This window comes from Triturus cristatus, chromosome 1_2 (assembly GCF_964204655.1).
Source record: "Triturus cristatus chromosome 1_2, aTriCri1.1, whole genome shotgun sequence".
In the NCBI taxonomy this organism is placed as follows: domain Eukaryota; kingdom Metazoa; phylum Chordata; class Amphibia; order Caudata; family Salamandridae; genus Triturus; species Triturus cristatus.
The window spans coordinates 897,992,660-898,017,215 of record NC_140580.1 but is presented as its reverse complement, the minus strand read 5'-3'; the positions used below and the strand labels follow the sequence as shown (position 1 = coordinate 898,017,215).

The 24,556-nt window shown below is 43.2% G+C and overlaps 1 protein-coding gene across 3 annotated transcripts; it reads right to left on the bottom strand.

The window, feature by feature from the left end:
- On the bottom strand, nucleotides 1-24,556 carry LOC146868259 (keratin, type I cytoskeletal 17-like). Of its 3 annotated transcripts, XR_014962847.1 has the most exons (9): nucleotides 24,190-24,511; nucleotides 21,494-21,576; nucleotides 19,930-20,086; nucleotides 19,281-19,442; nucleotides 19,073-19,198; nucleotides 17,684-17,901; nucleotides 8,601-8,731; nucleotides 1,937-2,081; nucleotides 1-621 (listed from the first exon to the last, which is right to left on the bottom strand). XR_014962847.1 is itself a non-coding variant. In XM_085609585.1 (8 exons), the coding sequence occupies exons 1-8, from the start codon at nucleotides 24,361-24,363 to the stop codon at nucleotides 527-529; spliced, it is 1,146 nt and encodes a 381-aa protein (XP_085465711.1). In that variant the 5' UTR covers nucleotides 24,364-24,556; the 3' UTR covers nucleotides 1-526. The 3 variants fall into 3 exon arrangements, 2 of the variants coding, with proteins under 2 accessions (XP_085465711.1, XP_085465709.1); XM_085609585.1 differs by lacking the exon at nucleotides 1,937-2,081 and having other exon boundaries at nucleotides 24,190-24,556; XM_085609583.1 differs by having other exon boundaries at nucleotides 1-2,081.

The following is a 24,556-nucleotide window of genomic DNA, read 5'->3' as shown; positions in this document are numbered from 1 at the left end:
TACGTTGCATCAAAGAGAAAGTTTATTGAATTGAACAAAAAGGCAAGCAGATGTAAAAAGGAGACCATCCCCTCAACCTAAAAAATAAACACACAATAGTAGATTGAAAAGGAACAACACAGCAAACGTTTCCGGATGGAAGGTTTTTGGACCCTCTTTCACAATATCTTCCAGTCATAATAATGCATTGTCACTATGGTTTCAATTGATAATACATTCAACAGTAACTATGTGTGATTCACTGTGAAACTTAGTGACATCCCTAAACTGAGTACCCTCTGTTGTGGCAGCTGCTCAAAAACTGTGATGTCACGAGTTCTACTCTAGGATAATCTTTTTCAAGGTGAAAATCAAAAAAGGCGCTCTTGTTTAGAGAGTAGTACACAAGAGCACTAATTTAAGCATGTGGATAAAGTGCAAAGCAGTCCAGAAAGCGTATAGGAAATCTGACGTTCCCCATTATTTGGAATCCTTTCCTCGCATGTTCCATTGGCTGGGTCTGCAACCTTCAACTCCTCTTCAACATTCATTGATGGTCATGTACCTGTCTTTTCGTGCTGACTGGTTTGCCATCAACTAAGTCCTCTGTAATTGTTATGACCCGTGTTGTCCTGGCAGGCTCTGAAAAACAAAATAAGTTAGGATGGTTCAATCTAAAATGCATGGACCATAGAGAATGGCAACATGGGGGTTTGAATCAGCCATCCAGTAGGGTTTGCTACCTGTAAGTTAAGGGGACTGAGCCCTGTTATCAGTGAGTTGGCTTTGTGTACTGTATTAATTAGGCCTAGGTGAAATGTAAATTACGACAGTGAAATCGCCAAATTCTGTGTGAAATTCCCAACATTTCCTGAAATTTTGTGTTATTAGATTTTTTTGCATTTGTTTCCTGCAGAGCACTAAGGGCCAGATGTATGACGGGATTTTGCATGCACAAACTGCTTTGTGACACGTTGGGCCATGCAACATCCCTGTGGGCCATGTACTAACACTATTTTGCGAGTCGCAAACAATTGCCACTCGCAAAATAGTGTTTAGCGACTCGCAATTAGGAAGGGGCGTCCCAATGGCACCCCTTCCTAATTGTGACTCGCAGACCTATGTATGAATGTTTTGTGACGCTCTTCAAGAGGGTGGTAATGCAGTCCCAAATGAGGCTACATCCAATGGTCATACATCTGGCCCCAAATTGCATAGAAAAATTCTCGTGTTGGTATCTCAAGTGGCTTGTTTCATATGGAAATAGAGCCCAGACACAGGGCCTATGCACACTGTGTCACTGGAACCAAGCTATAACTGGTTGATGAGCCCTACCAGAGCGAAACCAGTCCTAGCTTGCTTGTGTTCCGCTTCAGGGATGACCTGGCTCAGCAGTTCAGGTTTGACTGTTCCCATTGGAGCAGGATCAGGATTGATTTGCATATGGCTGGGTCCAAACTGAGGTGGCATGGTGTGCAAAATATCAATAGATAGGTATTTGGCCTGAGTAATTACCAGTGCCTAAGATATATTCAAGCATCCCATCCATAAATCTCTGTATACTTTAGTGTTCCTCTCTAAGTGGGACTTGCATGCCCAGACGTTGGTCCTGTGCACGCTGTGTCAATCAGTCAGAAAACTTTATTTCGGCAAAAATGCCATAAAAGTGCAGACATCACATTAAGAAAAAAAGAAAAAAATCTACATATGTAGTCAATAATCTTAAAACCTCTCATAAAACAATAATTTAAGACGATATGTATTCATAAAAAGTACATGATGTATGACACAGAAATAAAATAAAAAGGGACATAGCTTGCAATGAAAAAAAAGAAGAAAAATCATTACAGTGTTTTCTTATTACCCACATTGAGAATAGGTATTTAGCAGTTACTGTGACGAATAAAGGAGAGGTATCAAATTTCATTACTCTATGAAGGTCTCTATAGTTACTTACACCCAGGTTTTTCGCTAGTTGGATGATCCATTTTTTGCGTGGTTTTGTGTAAGCCTTGCAAAAAAATAATACGTGGACCTCTGATTCTTCATACAAACTGCACCCTGGGCAGGAACGAATTATAGAACCTTGCCAGTTATTCGTCCTAGAAAATAAAGGAAGGGATCCATGCCTAAATTGAATATAAAGTTTCTTGGCAAGCAGTGATTGGATCAAATACAGTGCGGGCTCGAAGCTGTAACTTATTTTCATTTCGAGGAATGCAGAGGTCAAATTAGTACTAGACTCTGAGCGTAATATTTGAGTCAGTTTGTAATCCTCTATCGCTTTGGCCAGCTGTTTTTTTGGTAGGACAACGCAGGTCTCCTCTGGATTAAGCCAAAGGTCATCCCTTCCAATTTTGCCTAAAAGCTTTTTAATGTATGCAAGCCACGGAATGGTACCCGCCCTTGGGAGTATCATAATTGATTTTAATTCCTCCCTAAAATTATTAAGTTCTGGTGTGCTCCACAAACGGCGCCAGTACATAACCGGGCGTGAAGCAACCAGATCTACTATTGGCTGAATGCCAAGGTCCATCCTAAGAGGCTGAAGGGGAGTGCTCTTAGGTAATGCTAAAAGTTGCCTCATAAAATGGTTTTCTGACCTTGCTAAGAGCTGGACTGAACTGTGGCCCCAAAGTTCAGCGCCATAGGCCGCCACTCCTCTTGCCTGGACCTTATAGACCTCTACAAGCGGGCCTATTAACTTTAACGGGCTGTCCCTATACATCTTCAAGATTCCCCCAGAAACTTGGACCAATTTCAGATTGGCCTTCGAGATCTGAGCTCCCCAGTCCATTTTATTACTTAATGTTAACCCCAGATAATCAAAAACCGAGACTCGCTCCAACGGCAAATCGTCCAACTTTGGGATAGGACAGTTTGTGGTGTCCGCATGCAGGACCATATATTTGGTCTTGTTAACATTGATGACCAGGTTCCTGTTTCTGCAGAATGTAGCAAAGCCCTCCAAGACTCTTTCCATCCCCATGGCAGTCTTGGACAGGAGCAGAGTATCATCTGCAAACATTAGTGCAGGTATTTTCCTGCCAGCTAGCCTAGGTGCATCAATGTCTGTTAGTGCTAACAACTCTTCCACAAGGCCGTTTAGAAATAGAGAGAAGAGGGTCGGTGCAAGGACACAGCCCTGCCTTACACCTCTTTCAACGGGGAAGGGAGATGTTAATTCACCGTTTTGGCCATACCTTACCCTAGCAAAGGTGTTATTATGTAGAATTTCCAAAAGATGGCAAAGGTATGGGGGGACACCCATTCCCTTCAAAAGGTCCCACAACTGTCGTCGGTCTACCATGTCAAAGGCGGATTTTAGATCAACAAAAGAGAGGTAGAGAGTACCACCTTCCAATTTGATGGATTTCCAATAGATCATCTGTAGTCTAAACAGTTGGTCTATTGTTGACATTTTAGCTCTAAAGCCCACCTGTAGGGGAGTCAGGATGTTAAACTCTTCCATCCATGCTTGGAGCCTCCCCAATAGAACGCGGGCAAAGATCTTCTGTGCCACGTCTATTAAGCTAATCGGCCTGTAGTTTGCCGGATCCAGGGGCGAACCCTTTTTATGTATCGGAATAATCTCAGCCCCAGCCCAGGTATGAGGTAGTGGCATTCCTTTAAAAATTGCATTAAAAAGATTTTGTAGATAGGGAGCCCATACGACCTGTTCGCTCTTATATAGGTCACCCGGTATCCTATCTAAACCAGGGGCTTTATTTGGGAGGACTTTTTTCAGGGCCAGTTCAACCTCTTCTAATGAACATAAATCTTTATCACCCATAGTCAAGGAAGAGACTAGCCTGGTTGGGGATTCGTAGGGTTCTGGGACCATTAAGCTGCTGGCATAAAGGGCTTGATAGTGCCGGCGCCACACGTCCTCCCCTAAATTAGGTTGGACTGCTGCTTGGGAGGCAGAGGACCCAGTTTTGATCAGATTCCAAAAAGCCCTAGAGTCCTTTTTCCTTAATGTAATAGAAATTTCCTCCCATCTAATGTACTCCCACTCCTTTTTTGCAGCTGTAATCACTTTCTTATAATGGCCCCTCGCCTCCTTAATCAATTCCTTGTTCCCCCCTTTTAGATTTACTAGGAGTGATAACTTTGCTTCTCTACAAGTTTTAGTAAACCATAGAGATCTCTCTCTCAGATTTTGGGATTGCCTCCTTATTCCCCGATAAAAGTACTCCTCTAAGGTTGCGCATAGCTCAACATGAGTAGAGCCTATATTACCCTGGTCTAAATGACCAATTCCCGCAACAGCAGGATCCAGTGCTCGCTCTAAGAGCGGATAAATCTCCCTATACATATCACCAAGCTCGGTTTGGGATTGGGCAATCTTTTCCCATCTAACTCTCCGGCCTCCACATGAAGTAACCAGAGGGGATAGATGGTTAATATCCCTCGATTGATATAGGGAATTATCGTAACCTTCCAAAATGAGGACAAGGGGATTATGATCGCTTTCACTGCGATTTACCACCTGAAAATCCAAAACCCTGGACCACATACCCAGTTTAATCATTATATAATCTATAATGGAGGCATAACTATTCCGTTGGAATGTAGATTTACCAGGATTGTCCGCTGGGTGCCTTCCATTGCATGCCCTCAGAGAATGAGTAAGGGTTAGAGTGGTGAGTTGAAGAACCAAGGGTGTCCATCCCTTCGTAGGATATAAGTTACAGGGGGGAATTGCCCATACTTGATCCTCTTCTTGAGTAACCGAACTGGACACACCATTCAGAGGTTCAAAATGGCAGTTAAAGTCACCACCTATGAGTAAATGTTCCAGCTTGGGTAGAATACACAGGAAATCCTCTAGTTTTGACAAGGTACTAGATGTTTGACCATACTTCGTGGGGCGAGAATAAATATTAATTAGGTTCAGCTCAGGGTGATCCCGAAATGTTAGGGCTATGGACATAATATCCAGTGAGCCAGTATCAATTACTCTGATTGCACAGCCCAAATGTGTTTTCACCCAGATACACAATCCACCTGATGGTCTCCCTCTTGTGGCCCTTACTGCCGCTACCCAGTACGTGACAAACCCAAGGCGGTGACATGCTTGCGTTGCCCAGGTTTCCTGAAAAAGACATATATCGTGTCCATCTATGAACTCCCCCCAGTCCGGGGAGTTCAGCAATGGACCGATACCTGCCAGATTCCAGGATAGTATTATTAGGCCTGCTCCATGCTCTAATTTTTGGGTGGTATTAGCTCTTATTTGTGGGCCCATGTGGAGCTGTGTGGATTGGCCAGGTGTGTCCCCCCTATTCTCTGATAACTCTAGGGTTAGGGGAGGACTAGCAATCAGTAATTGGCTGGGAGCAATATTTATACTGGTCTCAATACTGGTGGGATCTCGAGTGCATTCCAAGGCCAAATCTATTTGCTGAGATAGCCCCTGTGAGGCGGTAGGTGCTACCCTTATACATTCTTGATTATTAGAAGCCATGCTGTGTCCGGAAAGAGTTTCCTGTCTCCCGACCTGTGTGAGGCCCAGCCCCTGTGATTGAATGTTTTTGGTGTCCTCGCCTGTGGATTGCAGTCAATCAACCAAATCAAGGGTGCTGAACCTATTATAGCATTGAATAGGGGGGCATGGGACAGGATGAGGGACTGCTCTAATCCCAATGGGGCCCCTACAGCTTTCCCTCATTGCTCCAATTTGATCCACAAAACCTATTTCAGGATTAGATGCTTTGATAGGGTAAAAGAAAGAAAGGGGGAGAGATTGAATTCCGTCCGGGGAACTAGCCCATCCTCCATCACCTAGAAACTTGGTCACCCCTTTATCCCTAAAGGTTATAAGGATGCAATCACCCCTTATATTTTTCGCACTCCTGCCCACCCACTCCACTCTGCGCACCATCATAATTTCCCCGTCGAGATAGGGTGGCAGAGGTCTGTTCACACGGAGCCAATACGTGACCTTGTTCTTCAGGGCCATGTATGGTTCAGTTTTATCAACATGGAGTTCGGGGACACCAGCTAGAACCACTACATGAGAACTACACTCAGGGGGAAGATCGGGTCTTGGTAGTTTTATTTTTGGGCCAAGATGTTGATTATTACAATGATCAGTAATAGACACTGCTTTATGCAATTGGGGAGAGTTCCTAGTCACCCTAGCATCAACAGGGACCTGGGGAATTTGGGAAGGATAGGTAGGGGTAGCAATTCTCTCATTGCTTTGCATTTGGTCACTATCGAGTACTATTGTATCACTAGATGGAACTAGCTCTTTCTCTCTTGCCGCCAGCAGAGAAACTTGTTGTGAGGGTATTGGTTGACAAAGACCCTTCTTAGGTTGGTGGACCAACTCGCTGCGGTTTGAGTCCGCAGCAATAAGAAACAACCCTAGTTTTTCCTCTACGATGGCTAGACGCTTAGCTAATGGAGATAAACTCCCTGAAATTAAGAGCTCCATTTTTTCCCAAAATACATCATCAATTAAACATTTAGAACATTGAGAAGGCTCTTTCAAAATAAAATCAGGTGACATAGATGGTATAGTGTCCAATCCCGATATTATAGGTAAATCTCCCTGCTCGAGTACATCGCTATGACCAATGTTCGAGTTAAGAATGTTTTTAGGTTTTTTGTTATTATAGTGTCTCGTTGATCCTCCCTCGTGCTTCTTCCCCTTCGATGGATTTGTTCTTGGCCCCTTACTCCTCACGGACTGTTCCGACTTTGACCTTGTTGTGAAGATAGGGGCTGGTGGCAATGGCTCTTTCCTTTGGGCAGATGACTCAATTAGGCCTGGATCGATTGGCCTTGTTACTGTTTGAACCCGTTGTGTTGCTAATGCATCGGGGAGTGCATCTATGTGTTTAGCCCCATGATGTACTATTGGGCCTTTATTAGGAGAGCAAGCTGTCATAATGCCACCTAAAGAGGAACGTTTCCCTGGTAATGGCTCTAAAGATAATCGGCGTTCAGTCGCAGCTATTTCATATGCCAGCACATTGCTAGCACGAGTTATGAAATTCCCCAAAGTCTCGGCCATGCTGCCGCCTTTACTCATCGCCATATGGAAGTGAGTCTCTGGAGAGGAAACAAACCACTCAGGCCCAAATAGATGTATAGGGAAGTTATAATATAATTACAACTCTTACCACATTGCAAGTGTTGCTCCCTTGGTGCACAGGTGGGGCGCCAGGCAAGGGTCAGGGGCCCAGCCCGGCCTCCACCGGTCTCGAACGGGCTCAAACGGGCCCGCCCTTGGCCCGGGCTTCGCCCGGCGCACATCCGCGTGCGTCCGCGGCAGCGGGAGCGGCGAGGCGCTATAAGGGCGCGGGCAGGCTCTGGAATTGCGTGCAGGTGCGGTCCAAATCAGCTGGCCCCCTGGGATTTGCAGTCCTTCAAAGCAGTATTCTCCCGGGACTGTCGAAGCTGCGTCACACTGTGTCACTGAAACTAGGCTATACTTGGGCTGATGAGCCATATTCAGAGAGGAGCCAGTCCTAGGTTGCTTGTGTTACTGTTCAGGGAGGAACTGGGCCGGCAGCTCGGGCTGGACTGTTCCCATTGAAGCAGGATCTAGACTGATTTGCATATGGCTGGTTCCAACCTGAGGTTGCATAGTGTACAAAATAACGATGAGTTGGGATGCGGCCCAACTAATTACCAGTGGCTGAGATTAATTTGAACATCCCATTCGTCACTGTTTATATATACCCCATTACTGGAGTGGCACACATACTACATGTTAGCAAAGGGATAGGGAAGTAGATCTGTAAGTGGACCCAAGTACTAACTTTAGTAGGGAGTTCAGCAGGGTAAGATTGTATAATAATGAGGGCCAATGTGTTTTACTGGGAGCTGGACTGTGACACACTTCGCTAGACTTCGTGTAGAATTTCCCTTTTGACTAGGCAGTGCTGCCAGTGGTATGCCGCCTATCGCACCAGGGTGGACTCCGACCAAACACCCCATCTGTGGAAGCTCATTCCCTTTCTAGACATTCAGACCCTGGAGTAGTATCCCATAAAGAAAGAGCAGTGCTGCAACTGACATCTTTCTCTGATTCAAATACCACACCATTGGTTGGGTCGACCAGCTGAAGAGTGCTTAGAGCCTCAGTAAGAAGTAGAAAAGTGCTATCCACTGCCCATTCAGGTAGGTTTGGAAAAACTTGCTCCCTTCACCTACACAGCATTATAAAGTTTAGCATAAGTCTAATTCAGCGATAAGTATCATTTGTTTCTATCTGAAAGCCTGGACAGTAGTTGAAGTAGTCTAGGTGTGACCAGCAAACTTCAGAGAAAACATTTTAATTATGTTTTTTTTTCATTAATTTGGTACCACCCGAAGGTGATGCGCTTAAGGTTGTTGCCTTACCTTGTCCTACTGAAAACCAAGACGTGTCAATATGGAGGAAAGAACTTACTGAGAGAATGCAGGATCAGCATTACAAAGCTCCAGTCTGAGCCCGAATCTAAGCCACATGCTCTAAGATAGTCTCCACATGCTGAATCTAACCCAACGCTGTGACTCTTGTGTCAGAGAATGAGTGGGATGCAAGTGGTGATGTCAGAGCCTGTTTATTGTGAGAGTGGGGTACAAGAGTGCATGCATTGGGTATCACAAGGAACATTTACCTTTGGAAGAAGAGCCGGTGCCAGAGCCTCTGTCGTACCCGCTGCTGCGGCTATAACTGCTGCGCCCTCCATAACTGTATCCTTTAGAGCCAGAGTCTGACTGATGTTTAGTTTGTGAGACCTGTGAGGACCTGTTTCCAGAAACACAATGAATGATATTGTCCTGAGTAAAAAGCCTTTTGGATTGGCCCTTGAACAGTGCATCTCTTGAGGACAGAAGGAATTACACAATTCATCACAGGGAGTAATGGCAAACATCTCCAATGACATGTGCACAACACTTGAAACACTTCCATGACATTAAAATAACTTTATACAACATCTCAAAGTATGCATCTTCTATATGTGTACAAATATAATGCAATTGAATACTGCCTTAGCAAAACTTCAAATCCCTAGCCATGTATTTCATATTTAAACTCACTACTTGGGCAACGTGCACTGCCTTAGGCATATTTTAAAATGATCACTCATACGTTTAGCCAATAGCGTTGCACCTGAGATGATTTGTTGGCCTCACTCAAGACAGGGGTGCAGGTACTAATAGCCTCCAACCTATATAGAGCGAATGACCTATGTCATCCCCCAGTATCTTATACAGTGCCTTCATGCAAAATACAGCAGCTAGGCTACTGCTCGGCATCCCAGAATCCACATCTATCAGCAACCACCTTACATTGGTTTCCTGTGCATAAGCAAATAATGTTTTAGGCAGTCTGCCTAATGCACAAAGGCCTGGCAGAAGTAGGGCTAAGCCACATCTAGAAAAGCTCATTCACCATCAACAGCTGAGCCTTCTTCACCCCTCCTCACTCCATCTTCATACAATACCAGAATCAAACGATCTAGACAAGGTGGAAGAGCTTTCCCTTATCTGTCAGCTAAGATGTGGGGCTCACTCCCTCTGCAGATTAGGGCACACCCTATCACAGTCTTTTGGGGAAACAACTTAAATCCTGGCTCTTTCCACTTCCATATTCTTGACTAGCAGGCACCTCTCCCTTAGGCTGGAATCGTTTTTCAGTGCCAAGACGCCCCTTTGGGTCGTTGTTCCTGCTCTAGAAATTGTCAGTCATTTGTTCATTCATCTAAGCCTTCTAGTAAAGATTTAGGACCTTATTTAGGGTTTGAAGGATTGTTTACTCCATCCCAAATATGATGGATATTTCATCCCCCTTATTAAGAGTGCATTATGTCCTATGGCACTTGTAAAGAGACGGACAGGATGTCCATTACATCGTGACGGAGCACCAATCCGCCAAACTATAAATCCGGCCCTTACTCCTTGCCCATATTCTGGGAACTAGGGGCGACTGAAACAACTGTGGCCTGGTTTCGATTTTCACCTGGCTTACCCCATTCCATTCAACAGAAAAACATGTTGTCATGCGTAACCATGAACACAACCATATTGATGAAGCAAGCCGATCGCCCAACAAATATAAAAGATGAGACAGTGGCAGTCATTTTTACAACCCATTGACTTTTATAATCTCTGATGTAGATTTACTAACAGTTTGCACTGGCGCTACTACGGTCCAGAGTTGGTTAAAATAGTGCAAACATCAGCAACTATCAACTTTTATGCACAAAAAGTACTTTGTGTCTGAACACTCCAAAATTGCTTTGTATTACAAACCACCAACCCCTCAGTTATTCTTTCAGAAGGAATGTAACAGAGTGGGAACAGCACAAAGCACCCACAGGTTTTCATAAAAAGCAGAATCTGCTAAAGTAGCACAAATTTACTGTGCATGAAATCCCATTGCCAACTGAAACCAAGCGTAATTCTGCATTTTACACAGCATACACTTGGGCGAGTACCTTTGTATTTAAATTTATGCTGATGGATATACCTCAAGTACAAATCTTACACAAAGCAGCACTAGCTGAACTTAGCATCCTAGAACAGCATACCTTTAACCCCTTGTGTGCCCATGACGAGCTGGACTCGTCATGGGCCGCGGTTGCGCTGTGCCCATGACGAGTCCAGCTCGCCATGAACCCCGCCCGCTAATGCAACGCCCGGCACAGGGCGGGGAAAGGGCGTGGCACACAAGGGGTTAAAAGGGCTTTTTAGAACTGACCACGACATCACCAGTGCACAACTTTTTATAAAATTGCTGCCGTTTATTGTTCACACAACAGAGCGATACAGATTTTCATACAGCACAACTGCATGCAGTTTAGGAGATTTGGGGCCAGATGTATGACCCTTTCAATTTGCGAGTCGTAAATTGCACCGTTTTGCGACTCACTATTTGAGACTCACAAATAGGAATTTACATTAGTGTCTCAGACACTGTTTGCGATTCATAGTGCGGTTGCAAATTGCCTTCCACATTAATATTCATGAGTCAGGTGCAATTCGCGACCCCTTTTGGAATGGCTAGCACGGCCAGGGATGGTGGCCTGCTGGGGTCAGCAGACCACCATGTCTGTGACTGCTTTTTAAATAAAGCAGTTTTTTTTTATTGCAGCCCATTTTCCTCAAAGCAAAACGGGATGCGTTTAAAAAAGAAAATGAAACGTTTCAGTTTCATTGTTTAAGAGTAGGCAGTGGTCCGTGAAACCACTGCCTGCTCTTAAAAACATTTTTTACACACACTCACGAAGGTGAAGGTGTCAAGTCAAGTCAAGTCAAAAATAAGTTTATTATGACCATTCGGTCTTTAAACTACATATTCCATTTTATCACACGTTAAAAGCACAAGATAATATAACAATATTCTTTAAAATCATAAAATCAATTTCATTTAAACTAAAACATTTTCTAGTTTCACAATAAAACAGGGCATACAATATAAAAGGTTTCTAGTACATAAATAGTTAAAACCATTATATCACCGACAATATTCACCTATGACCACCTCATTCCGTTCCATTGTTATATAGGAATCTTTTTGCTTCTTGTAAAAATTTCTAAATGCTGCATAACTGTAAGTAGCTCAATTGCTTGTATTCTTGTACTTATTCCGTACTTCAGAAACAGGGGCCTTAAGATCATCCGCCTTGTTATCGTCAGTTTTGTGCAATCAAATACAAAATGAACACTTGTACATTTTAGATCAAGCCCACATATACATTTACCATTATCATCCATCAACATATTTTTTACTCTCTCATTAGCACGAGCAGGATTAATTCCTATTCTTATTTTCAATAATTCTAATCGCAAATTGTAATTTGGTAAAGTATCTAAGTATGGGTATGAATTGTCATTATTCCAGACATGTAACATAAAGTGTACTGTCTTTTTTGTTTCACATACTCCAAATCAATTTCTCTAGACTTTTCATTTCCCAGATTTTTTATTGCACTCTTCCCTTCTTCGATATACAGTGTTTCTGGATCAATTTTTACTTTTAGATTTCCACAGATTAAACCCAATTTTCTTCTAGTGTCTTTTGCCCACTTCAGTTCACTCCGCTGGATCTCCCTTCTACACCAACTAGCTACTTTCTTCTCCTCATCTTCTTCCATCCTTTTCCAAAATCTGCACGTATTTATCTGTACTTGCTGGTTCCAAGCTGGCCTAATAGCTTGTACCATTGAAGAGCTAGGGAGGGAAAGAAGAGATTTTAAACATTTCCCTTCTTCCTTTTCCCAGGTAAATTTACCACCCAGGCACAAAATTTCCGCTCCATACTGCATTTGCGGAGGAATCATTGCGTTAAATGCTTTCAACACCGGTCTGTTTGATTTATCCCCATAAATGTTGTTAAATTTTTTCAGACCACAGATTCCAGCATGCCCCTTTATTTTTTGTGCCTGAAGATGCATTTTCCAACTTAGCCCTCGGTCGAACCATACACCTAAATATTTGTATTCACTTACTGATTCCAATTTAATATTGTTTAAAAACCAGTTATATTTCTGTTTTTTCTTACTAAAACATAATATTTTTGTCTTATCCATGTTTACTATTAGGTGTTTGGACCTACAGTATATCTCGAAGGCATTTAGTTTCTTTTGTAACCCTACTACTGTTTGATCTAAAATGACTAGATCGTCTGCATATAGAAGACATGATAAATGCTTTCCATCTATCTTGGGACTTGCTCCACGTTCGGTTCTTAATATTTTTGGTAATTTAGCAAGGAATATGGAGAACAATAACAGAGCCAACACACACCCCTGTCTTAGGCCATTATTGATTCTTATCTCTTTAGTCAGGCCTCCTTCTGTATCTTTGATGACTTGTGCCCAATTTTCACTATGTAAGCTTTGGATTACTTCCAAGATATCGACAGGGATGTTGTATCTTTTTAACGTTTCCCATAAGCATTCTCGGTCTACCAAATCAAAGGCCGCCCGGAAGTCTACAAAACAGCAATAAAGCCTGTCCTGCTGTTCGAGTGTCTTTTTTACCACGACCCACAAGGCAAAACAATGGTCCAAGGTTGAGTGTCCTTCTTTGAACCCTCCTTGCTCCACCGGTACAATGGCATTTGTATCCACCCAATCCTTCAATTTTTTTCAAAACTATCTTAGAAAAAACTTTTGCACCAATGTCCAATAGATTTATCAATCTATAATTCTTAGGCTCCTTTCCATCCCCTTTCTTGTGTATCGGTCTGATTACAGCACCCCTCCAAGATTTGGGGATTATACCTGTGGACAATACGGCTATAAGCATTTTTGAAAGAAAGTTGGCCCACCATTCCGTCTCAGTTTTTATTATTACTCCCGGTAGGTTGTCGGGCCCTGCCGCGCGGGTTAGATTTAGATTCTTAATGATGTTCTTTACATTTTCTACCGAGCACAAAGGGATGAAATTCATTACTACTTGTAGTTTAGTTTCCCTACCAATTTCTTCCCCATTATTTCGCCTATACAATTGATTTAGATATTCCTCCCAGGATGCCTCATCTACTTCACAGATCAATGATCCTTGGGGATGGCCTGATGCTTCTTGAATTAGCCTCCAGAACCCTTTGATATTTTTGGTTTCTATGGTTTCTAACAGGGAGATCCAGCATTTTTCTTTAAAATTTATTTTTTTATTTCTCACTAACATTTTAAATTCCTTCCTTAGTTTTAGTAAATTATTGTAGGCTTCCTGCTCATATTTTTGTTTCACTTTTCTTTCCACCCTTCTTAGTATTCTTTTCTTCTCTCTTCACATCAGATCGAACCACCCCATTTGCATAACCCCCCTCTCCTGCTGTCTTTTACCCCCTTTGTAGGTTTTCCTTATATTAACCGCTAGACATTGGGATGCCTGCTTTATTTTCTCTTCAAACCAGTCAACCTTCTTACTCCATACAATATCTACAGGCAGGTTTTGTTGGAAACCTGCCAATTTTGCAATATAATCCTCCGTCAGCCTTGTAGTTAATCTTTTAGGGTAATCCATTTGTTGTGGTAAGACCTTTTTACAGATTCGTGGCGTATCTCTTAGTATTTCACAATACAATGGATAGTGATCACTTTCTTCCCTTTTGATTATCTCAAACTTTTTAACAAGAGCAAAATTCCAGAACTGTACATACAGGTAATCTATAGGGCAACATTGGTTCCCTCTTCTAAATGTTTATCCTGCTGGACTATCAGATTCCAATCTGCCATTGAGACTAACAAGCCCATATGACCCTAGGAAACTTCCTCCTGTTTATTCATTTTGCTACTGGGGAAATGAGCTGGCACTATATCATATGCATCTAAAATTTCATTCATCAAGGTATCTACCTTCGCCGGTGCTAGCTTATGGTTAAAATCTCCCATAATTACTAAATTACATTTCCCAAATTGTTCATTTAGATATTTCAGATCCGCTTTAAAATGCCCCATTTCTTTCACGTATTCACCGAGGGAGCCCCATTGCATATATACATTCACCACTACCATATTTTCACTCAGCCTCCCATGCTCTTGTAGACCTATCTCATTTGCTAGTATCCATTTACAGGAGGTCTTAATAAGGTCTGCCATAACTATTGCCCCAGTAGAGATTAGGGTCATAATTCCGCCTGAGGGGCGGCCTAGTCTTGCTTTCATCGCCTTTTTGGAGAACTGTTTATAGCCATCAGCTATCTGGGTATCGTCGCATAACCAAGTCTCTTGCAGACAAATAATGTCTGCCGTCTGTGCAATATTCTTTACATACTCCACCTTTCTTCGATCTTTTAATCCATTAATATTCCAAGAAATTATTCTTAGGCTATGCGGCGGCCCATTTTCCTAGTCTATTTCGCTCATATTGCCCGACTCATTTACTGTCCACCATGCCTCATTTAATTCTCTATCCTCCATGCTCCAGTCACCCCCATTGTTTCTAAATTCATGATTTTCAACACTAATTTCCATTCCCTCTCTGCCTCCAAACGCACCTGTTATTATTCTTGCTTGTCTTTTTCCCAACCCTGCATGATGGTTCAAGAAGGTGCTGGCGGGATAGCCTACTTGTCTATTTCTACCTCTTGAATCAATCGTATTCCTTCTTTTAGCATCTCATCTTCTGCTTTTATTATTGCGGATCTAATCATCTCTGAATATACCTCTACTTTTGTGACATCTTTCCCTATACTATTTATTAGGAATCCAACTTGTCTTAAATCTTTTGATTCAATTTTATATAGACTTGGGCATTTTGCAAACGAGGAGAGTAGTTGTGAGCGATTTAGGGGCAAAATTTTCCTTAGTTTTTTTCTGCCCTTAGGTGCTTCCTGGGGTTCCAAATATACCCACTTTCCTCCACTCACTTCTCCAACTCCCCAGTCTCCTATTTTTGCTCCCTTCTTTCCTTTTTCTCTGTTTTGGGCTATTTCATTTGCTCCCGCTTTTACTAAGCTTCTTGGGTTACATTTCGTTTTACCTTTTCCCCAGGCCATATCCTTTTTTTCCCTTTTCTCCTCCCAACAGTTTTTTTGCAGGACCCTTCTTTCTCTTGTTTCGCTCATAGTTGTTCCGGGCCTGCTTCTTTGGGGGTTCACTTTCATCTGTTGCATATTCTCATCCTTACTGGCCTTTGGTGTCACCCTTCTTTTAGATTTTATCTTCTGCTTTAGTGGTGTTGCCTCATTCCGTCTTCCTTCCCCACACTCTACATTTTTATTTATCACTCGTTTCACCTTGCTCCTTCCCTTTCCTTTATACCTGTTAACTTTCCCTAGAGGGAATCTTTGCTTTTGCCATCTAGGGTCATTTCGTCTTCTTATCAGCATCGGTTGTTTCGATATATACACATCTTCAACTTCAACCTCAACCCTAGATTCCCCTCTATTTTCTTCATTTGTATTATCAGTTACAATATCATACACCGGGCGTACCACCGACGGCATTAAAGCCCTTATCCCCTGTAGCTCGCTGACAGTAAGTCTTAAGCTCATTTCTTGTGCTTTTAATATATTATTATTTGAAAGTGTGACTTCCAGCAGGCCCTGTAAAGTCTTTTGTAGCATTAGGATAACATCCAACATTGAGGCAGATGCAGATAGGTCTAGATTCTCAATACTGTTTCGCAATGTCTCATCCGCGGACTTATAACCACCCTGTGACAATTGCCCCCGATTTTTTTCTGTGTCTGCTCTCTCCTCTCGGTTACTATTATCCCTCTGCTCGTTACCCCCTTCTGCGGGTTCCTCACATACTCTCTCACCGAAGTCATAGTCCGAGTCAGAGAGCATTCTTGGTGAGGACGAAAGTCTTGGTTCCAAATTGATATTTATATCACTTAGTTCACAGTGGTCAGAAAGTGAAGGTTCCATATCCTCAATGTTTTTCTCAGATGATCCCTGCATTTGACTTGTATCAATCTCAATCTCTACGTCTTGATTTTGTATAGCAACAGGATTCTTCATAAAGTGTCTACTCACAAAGTCTTTTATGGACCTAGTCCCGGAGTTACTTCCCTTCGAGTTCGAACACAATCTGGATGATGTCCTTGGTGGTTTTTTCGTCATTACGTCCCTCACTATTTCTTTAATTTGACCTCTTTTCTGCATTCTCTCCATCTTCTGAGGTCCCCATTTGGGCACTCTCCTCAACTGAGGGAGGGAGGGTTTTTTTCATTTTATTATTCTTCGCCCTTTTGAGGACCATTTTCTCGGCGTTCAACGTTGAATCTCTAAAATACTTTTTTTTTTTCACAGTCCCCTATCTGGGCTGGGCTGGGCTGGGATGGGATGGGTCTCCTTAGGCTAAGGATCCAGTCCGGAACCTTCGCCCTATCCCTATCCCCCCCGCACTCTACACGCTCCTTACTGGCGCTGCTGAGGAACAGAGAGGCAGAGTTGAGTAACAGCCCAGCGACCCCTGCAGCTCAAAGGGGGCCGCGGCAGGTCAACAACAACCATCGGCGAACCACCGGTGAACCGCGATAACACTAGACCGCAGGAAAAGTAAGTCACAAGCGGCCGGAGGCAGGCGGCAAACCTGCTGTTTGGCACCTTTCGGTATGCTCGGTATTTCGGTGTTTTTTTCCCCAGCTCCGGTTCCGGTGCTACACACCCGAGCTGCCTCTCCCACTGCTACGGCTCTCTCTCTCTCCGTGGCACTCCAAAAACCCGGACATCTGAATGTCTTCTTGATGGAACCAAAATAAAAAACTGAAAGTATTCCCACTGAGGAGACTGCAGTAAAAAGGTGAAGGTGTCCCCTGGGGACCCTTTCCCATTTGCGAGTGACTTACCACCTACATGAAGTAGTTGGTAAACTGTGAGTGTTTTGCAACCACAATTTACGTCGCAAAACGATCATAGATTTGAGTGAGACTCGCTATTAAGATGGGACGCCCTTGGCACGTCCCTTCCTAATAGCGAGTGGCAAACCCTATTTTCCGAGTTGGTAATAGATTACCAACTTGCAAAATAGGGTTTGCACATGGGGCAGACCAATTTTGTGGTCGCAAACGGGCCGTTTTCCCGTTCGCCACCTCAAAATTTGGTCGTACATCTGGACCTATGTCCCTCAATTTGAAAAGTGATGGGAATCTTTTTCAGAGGAGCTGAATCCTCTTTAACCTCATTCTGACTGCCTTTTGACATTACACATTCTTCTCTATTGTGAGATCCTTCTACATAGTGTGCCTTGCTAAGGTAAGTGAAGGAATTCATTAATGGAGCGTGCTTCCGCCTTCTTACCCGCCTGAGCCTTCTAGAAGACGCTTGTAGGTCTCAATCTCCTGCTCCAGCCGGCTCTTGATGTCCAGGAGTTGGTTGTACTCATCACTCTGGTGCTCTGTCTCTTCCCTGAGTTCGACCAGCTGCTCCTCTACGATGCTGATCTTGGCTTGCAGCTCTGCCAGTTGAACACAATAGGTTCCCTCTGTATCAGCCAAGTCCATCTCCAGGGAACTTTTCTGTTCAATCAACAAAAAGGGCACAGTTAGAAAGTAGAGATCAAATCTATTGAGAAAATATGTCTACAAACATTGTTTCTTTTTGGTTCATACATCTCATTGCTGGTGTTCTCATGGACAAGGGATCTAATTCTGACTCTACTTCTTGCACAAGCTGTTTATAGTGTAGTGATTTGTCTATCAGTTGTTACGCGATGACTGTTCAGTGAATTTGAGTTGAGTTATTGTGTTACTTTACCTTTTATGGACATAATATGCATTTGTGGGGCCTCTCAAACGGCAGTGCTCCATCACTCATCCAGCCCTAGAGTAAGGTGAATGGAAAAAAACCTAGGCATGGGTAAAGATCCAAGAAGAAGGAGCTGGAATAATGGGAAAGATATAGAATTCAGTGACCAAAAGTGCTTAAGAGTGGGGGACAAGGGTTTGAACAAATATGGGCTGGATGTTCTTACATTCACTATGCTTCTAGACACACTGGGCACAGCTCACAAAATTGTGTGTGTGTCCAAATAGCAAAATAAAGGATGTAAATAAATTCACAAAATGTGAACTGGCACTCAAAAATCAATTTACCTAGTTGTAATGTTACACCATTGCGGTGGAATATTCCACATGGGTAAAGCAGATCTGGCCGTGCAGGTAGAAGCGGTGGAACGGTATGGACAGGTCGGGGGCATTTCGACGGACGACCATGAGGGAAAATGAAATAAATAATTAATTTTTCCTTGTCATTGTCTGTTGAAATCCCCCTGACCCGACCCTACCGCCCCACTGCTCTTACCTGCATGGGCCATGGCTGGGGTAAAGCTTATTCTCGGGCTAGGAGGGACTTCCAGGACATGGGTGCCCTAGAAAATTATAGAACACCCAGAATTTGAGAGTTTGTGGATGTTTGCAGAAGTTTCCCCCAACCCAGTCCTACCCTGAAAATGGCTGTAGATGTACCTCTGTCAATGGCAGGAGTACATCCTTATACAGAGTAGGAATTGAGTAGTGACCGCTCCAAAATAGTCAAAAGAACATTTTCTCTTTGGAGAAAAAAACGTGCAATTGCACAATTCATTATTTTGATTTCATAAAGTGCAACAGATTCATATTATATTATCACACAACACTTTTAGGGTTCGTAATAGTGGAGATGCCTTCTGAGAGGTGAACTTCCCCTTACCATTGCCAGTTGTGCCTGCAGCTCTATCTCCAGCGATTGCAAGGACCGTCGCAGTTCTGACACCTCAGTCTTGCTTGATTGCACCTGCTCCACCCCTGTTGAGATTTGTTGTTTCAGCTCAGCACTCTGAAAGACAAATGAGGGTTATTTGATGGGGTCTTCTCTGTTTTGTTTCGACAATGAACATAGTGGGAAGAGGAGTCCATACTCTTAGGTTGAATTCTTCTTCGGCCCGCCTGCGGTTCTCCTCTGCCATTCTTTCATATTGCTCCCTTGTCTTGGTTAGGAGGCCGAGGAGGTTTATGCCTGGAGCAGCATGCATCTCGACGCTGACGTCTCCTTGACTATCACTTTGGTGAGCCTTCATCTCCTACAAGGAGAAAATAAGACAAGTACCCTTAATTTGAAAACAATTTGCATGCAAGAGATGTGAAAAATAGAACATCAACAATAGAAATCTGCCTATGTTAAAAAAGGTTTTCTTGTAGTACTGTAATTTTAAAAGAACTTACTGATTGTCACTCGCTCACTAAGTAATGTTCGGCATGCTAGTGTAAGCCAGACACTTTACAACAGGAGTATCCGATGTTGATTTATGATCCATGCCAGATTTGCAGCATATCCTCATAACACAAATTAGTATAGGCGAATCTAAATAGTCATCGGCTATCCTGTAAATCTGACATGAACTCAGCCGTAGTGCATCACCATTGGACAATGATGGTCTTTAGTACATATGGACATTTGGTGCCTTTCACTGGCCTCTAAAAGATTGGTCCTGAAAATGATTGGTACTTTGGGTTTATCCCATATTCATCACTTTCAAGACCATTCTGAAACACATTGCTATCTCTTACTTCCTCGTGGTTCTGCTTGAGTGTTACCAGCTCCTCAGTCAGGCTCTCCAGCTCTGACTCCAGGTCAGATTTGGCCAGGGTCAGCTCGTCCAGGACTCGTCGCAGCCCATTGATGTCAGTCTCCACACTCTGGCGAAGCATCAGCTCATTCTCATACCTAGGAACATGTCAATGAAAGCCTCAGGCTCTTTGATAAAGCATGTTCTATCTATTAGTTTAGCTGTTGTCTGATCAGATGCGGTGCAACAAGCCTTACCCTCCCCAGCCAAACATGGTGTCAGCTATGAAAGAATACAGATAGTATGAGTCTTAGTGGAAGTTACCGGAAAAATCATTGAGTGTATTTTGGGGCAGAAAATCCCAAGGCTTTCTCAAGGAACACTCTGTAAACCTTCCTTCTGAGTGGTCCCTTAGTCTCTTATCGGCGAGCGGCCGGTGTTACCGGCTGAATAGTGAATTACGATGGATGCTGTAATTTCATGTACGGAATTACCTCAGGTGTTTCCAGGGATACATTTGCCAGGTGAAACCATGAGAACATTCTCCCGGAAACTCTCAACATTTGAGAATGACACAGGGAAATGCTAATTTTGGATGACAGTCACTATTCCAGAGGAAATCACTCATCATATGGGGGCAATTTTGCATACACATAATACTGATACGCATGGTTACATGGAGTAGATAAGTACCAGTACTGTTTTTCACCACCATTTTTTTTTACTACAAAGTTTTTTTCATCACGTTGATTTTGCTAGTTCTGGTGAACATTTGTCCTGGCATTTGCACCAACATTTGGACGAACAAAGGGCTGTTTTAACACTGGTCATTCATTTAAAAACTAGTTTTTCTACTTGTCAGGTTCTGCAAACATTAGTGCCAAATTGTATCAGCACAAATCCAATCTATTTAATCTGGAAATAGTGTTACAATGGACCCAGTGCAAACAGCACTGTGTCTGCTTCCTCCCCTACTAGAGTTATCTCCATTTCTCCTTTGAAGTGTAGTTCATGTAAAACTGTCACTTTCCTTGCTATATTCTAACAATTAATCCCTTAACATGCTGCACTTTAAGGAAGTATACTCATCTAATATGACATAAATGCCTTATGTGAGGAGTAGGCATTTTGGAAGGGAGCTCCCATGAGTTCCTGCTCTGGTGGTGTCACCAGCAGCTAATACTGTGTTGTAGATATAGGCACATTGCCGGGGCACGTGCTCTACATTAACCTGCTCTCTTTCTATATGTCAGACCTTTATCATGGAACAGCAAGCAGCTAAAACTGACAATGCTCACTTTATTAGGAACAGTGTCAGTAAAGTGGGTGACTTACCCAAGTCATGAATCTATGCCTTCAATGCACAAGAGGAGCCACAAGTAAAAACCCCTGTAAAACTCCCTTGTAACATGGCTGCCAGTGAGTGAGTTATCTGCCATAGGGGAAAAGACTCCTAGGTCTGCTAGGAGGCTTCAGTGTTTCTTGACTTCCAGGCTGCCTGAATTTGAATTGGAAGTGTGATGATATGAACCATTTGCGACACGTCACTACTGTGTTTCACTCACTTGAGTTTGAAGTCCTCAGCCGCCAGCCTGGCATTATCGATCTGCAGGACGACGCTGGCTTTGGCCGCTTGGGCCTGCAGGATCTGCAAACACAAGATGGCATAAGGAAGAGTTAAGGCCTACTCGTTCATACCCTATTACATTTAACATGGGCTGCAAGTTGGGCCTGTTATTTTTAATGGCAATTAAAACGTTACATTTTATGTTCACTAAGTGGTGTCCTCCATATCGGTGAGGGTTGAGCTGCTGAGTAAGTCTACTGCCTAAAGTACTGAATGTCACACTCAAATACAAACATGAAAAACTGCATCTCAGCACTTTATCAGCTTGACACACCGTGATCTTAGTGCTGGTGATAATTGCCAAAAGACAGAATTTCACTTCATTTGGCTGCAATTTAGTTCTGCCATTGTAAACATTTGCTGGCTTCTGTAGTGAGTACTTTGGGCTCTGTGTTGAATATGGTAACCTTAGACTCTGACTACTTCCTCTGCTGCTCATCACCTGTGAGTGATTTACCAATTTAACACATTATAATCAGCTCAAACGTTCGGTAGACACCGGGCCTTCCTTGGTGAGCTGGGAAAGAAAAGTAGCTGCAACATAAGGAATTGGTTCGAAGATTTCCTAAAAACATGCGAACGTGATTTTCCAAGCTGATTGTGAATCAAAACTGCTGAGATTAGTTTACATTAATTTTGTATTTCAAAGTAAATACATTATGTATTTAGATCACAATACGTGTAAACAAATTGAATTTTCTTCTTAAAGGCTACTGCAAACTAAAGCAGTCTGATTGCAAAAGGCAAGTAAATATTACCAGACTCTCTCTCTGGACTTGATGAAAACTCCTTTCTGGGTCACATTCCACATTCGAGTGCACGAAGCCGCTGCAAGAGCAGTTCTTCCGAAGACTATTACTTGGGAGCCCGGGGGTTGGGAATAAAGGCGGTTGTGAAACCTGGGATTATAATTCCGAGAAACTGCAGGGACCCGCGAGAAACAGCGTTCTGTCTTGATGGGCTAATCTTGGTCTCACTCATTAGACATGTTTGGAGTCAAGGGGAAATGTTTTGTGTTATGGGAGGTTTCTAGATGGAAAACATTTTATTTGAGGCTTTGCGTCAGTAGGTGAGGCTGTTGAAAGAAGCTGCACTCCAGTAAGATTTGGCCTCTGGGTAAACCGGGGTGCAACAAGATCAGAGAAGAAAACATACTGTACCGAATAAGATTTTCAACTGGGCATTCTCGAAAAACTGTTAGAAATTGGCTAGGAATCTGAATTGGAAAACGTTTATTTTGTCTGATTTGTTGCTTTTATGAGCCAGTGCTGGGTCAGAGCAGGGATGGGAAACATACTCTAGCTTCTCCTACTGTGGTTTGTTGTTGTGTGCTTCTTGTGTTTTAAAGTCTCCTTTTCCATTTACCCATGCCAGAAAAATACATTATGTTTTCTCCCTTAACTTATCTCTGTTATCATAGTTTTCTATCATGATATGAGTGTCTACCTTTTTAACTGCATGACACCTGCTCTACAACTTTTGTTCAGGTTGTATGCTGTTTGCTGCATAAGAGTGTGTATTAATTGATTGCAGTGTGTGCTTAGTTAGAGCATTTAGTACCAATTGATTTAGTGACGTGTGCTTCAGAAAGGAAGAAATATAAAAATACCAGACCATCACTGACAACTTTATCTCTAAACATTCGCTTTCCAACTTTGTGATTTGCTTTTTATGTGTTTTTCTAGAACTCAGATATAATTACAAGATTTTTATCCTGCAATCAAGAGAAGAACGTTAGTGAGTAAAATGTTTAGAACACAATTCCAGGACAGACACTAAGGGGCCCATTAGGATGGTGGGCGGACTTCAGTCCGCCATCCTCGCGGTGATGGGACCGGCTGCCAGACGTGCAGCGGTCCCGCACCGCTGATTAGGATGCGACCGCCACCCTGGTGGTCGCATTCGGTATATTTGACATTGCGGCCCGCCGCAATACCAAATTGACATGTTCTCTATTCCCATGCACAAGGTGGCAGGCACTGCGCAGTGCCTGCTACCTTGTGCATAGGAATGCAGGGGGGTACTATGGTACCCCCAATTGCACCCTCCACCCCCCTTGGGCCCGAAACGTGCCCCAAAGCACATCCCTGCCAGCCTTTCTATGGCGGCATCGCCCCCATGGAAAGGCCAGTTACCGCACCCATCCTAATATGGATGGCGGTGCCTGGTAGGTACCGCTCCCATATTAGTGGCCAAGTCCGCCCGGCCGGTAATCATAACGATTGCCCGCCATCCTAATGACTCCCCCCTTGGTGCGGCACAGAGTAACTCAGGTATATTTGGGAGGTTTCTGATATGATGGAGCACACACATTGCAGAGAATATTGGTCTAATTAACACATGCTATAGACAGCTGCTTATGTTTGAACCTCTTTTTACCTGTCAATGTCTCTGTGAAAAATATTTAATATCACGTTCAATTTTTATAAAGCGGTAGGTTTGTAATAGACAAAAACTGTGAGAGAGAGAAGTACATAGAGAGACATACAAAAGAAATTGGATTAGGCAAACTCTAAAAGAGGGAAAAGAGAAAGAAGTACCTTCACATTCTACAATGAAAATTAAGGAATTATTTTTGACCGGTAGTTCATTGTTTAAGACAAGGAATCAATTGAACTGGACATGATACTTCACCTTAGCTTGCAGATCTGCAATTTGTTTGAAATATTTGCTGTAGTCCGTTTCTACAAGAGCTGATCTGTGACTCTCGTACCACTCTTTGATTTTACGCTCAAGCGCGGTGTTGGCATCCTCCAGTTCCTTGACCTTGTCCAGGTAGGCAGCCAGGCGGTCGTTGAGGTTCTGCATGGTCGCTTTCTCCCCGGCAGAGAGAAGGCCCTCACTATTTGGTTGGCTAGCATGGCTCCATTGGTCGTCATGAGCAGCCTGGCCCCACTGGATCCACTGGCCCCCATGTTCACTGCCAACAACACCCCCACCAACAAATCTACCTAGTGCACCACCAGCCAAGCTACTTCCAGCACCACCAACAGAGCTGCCA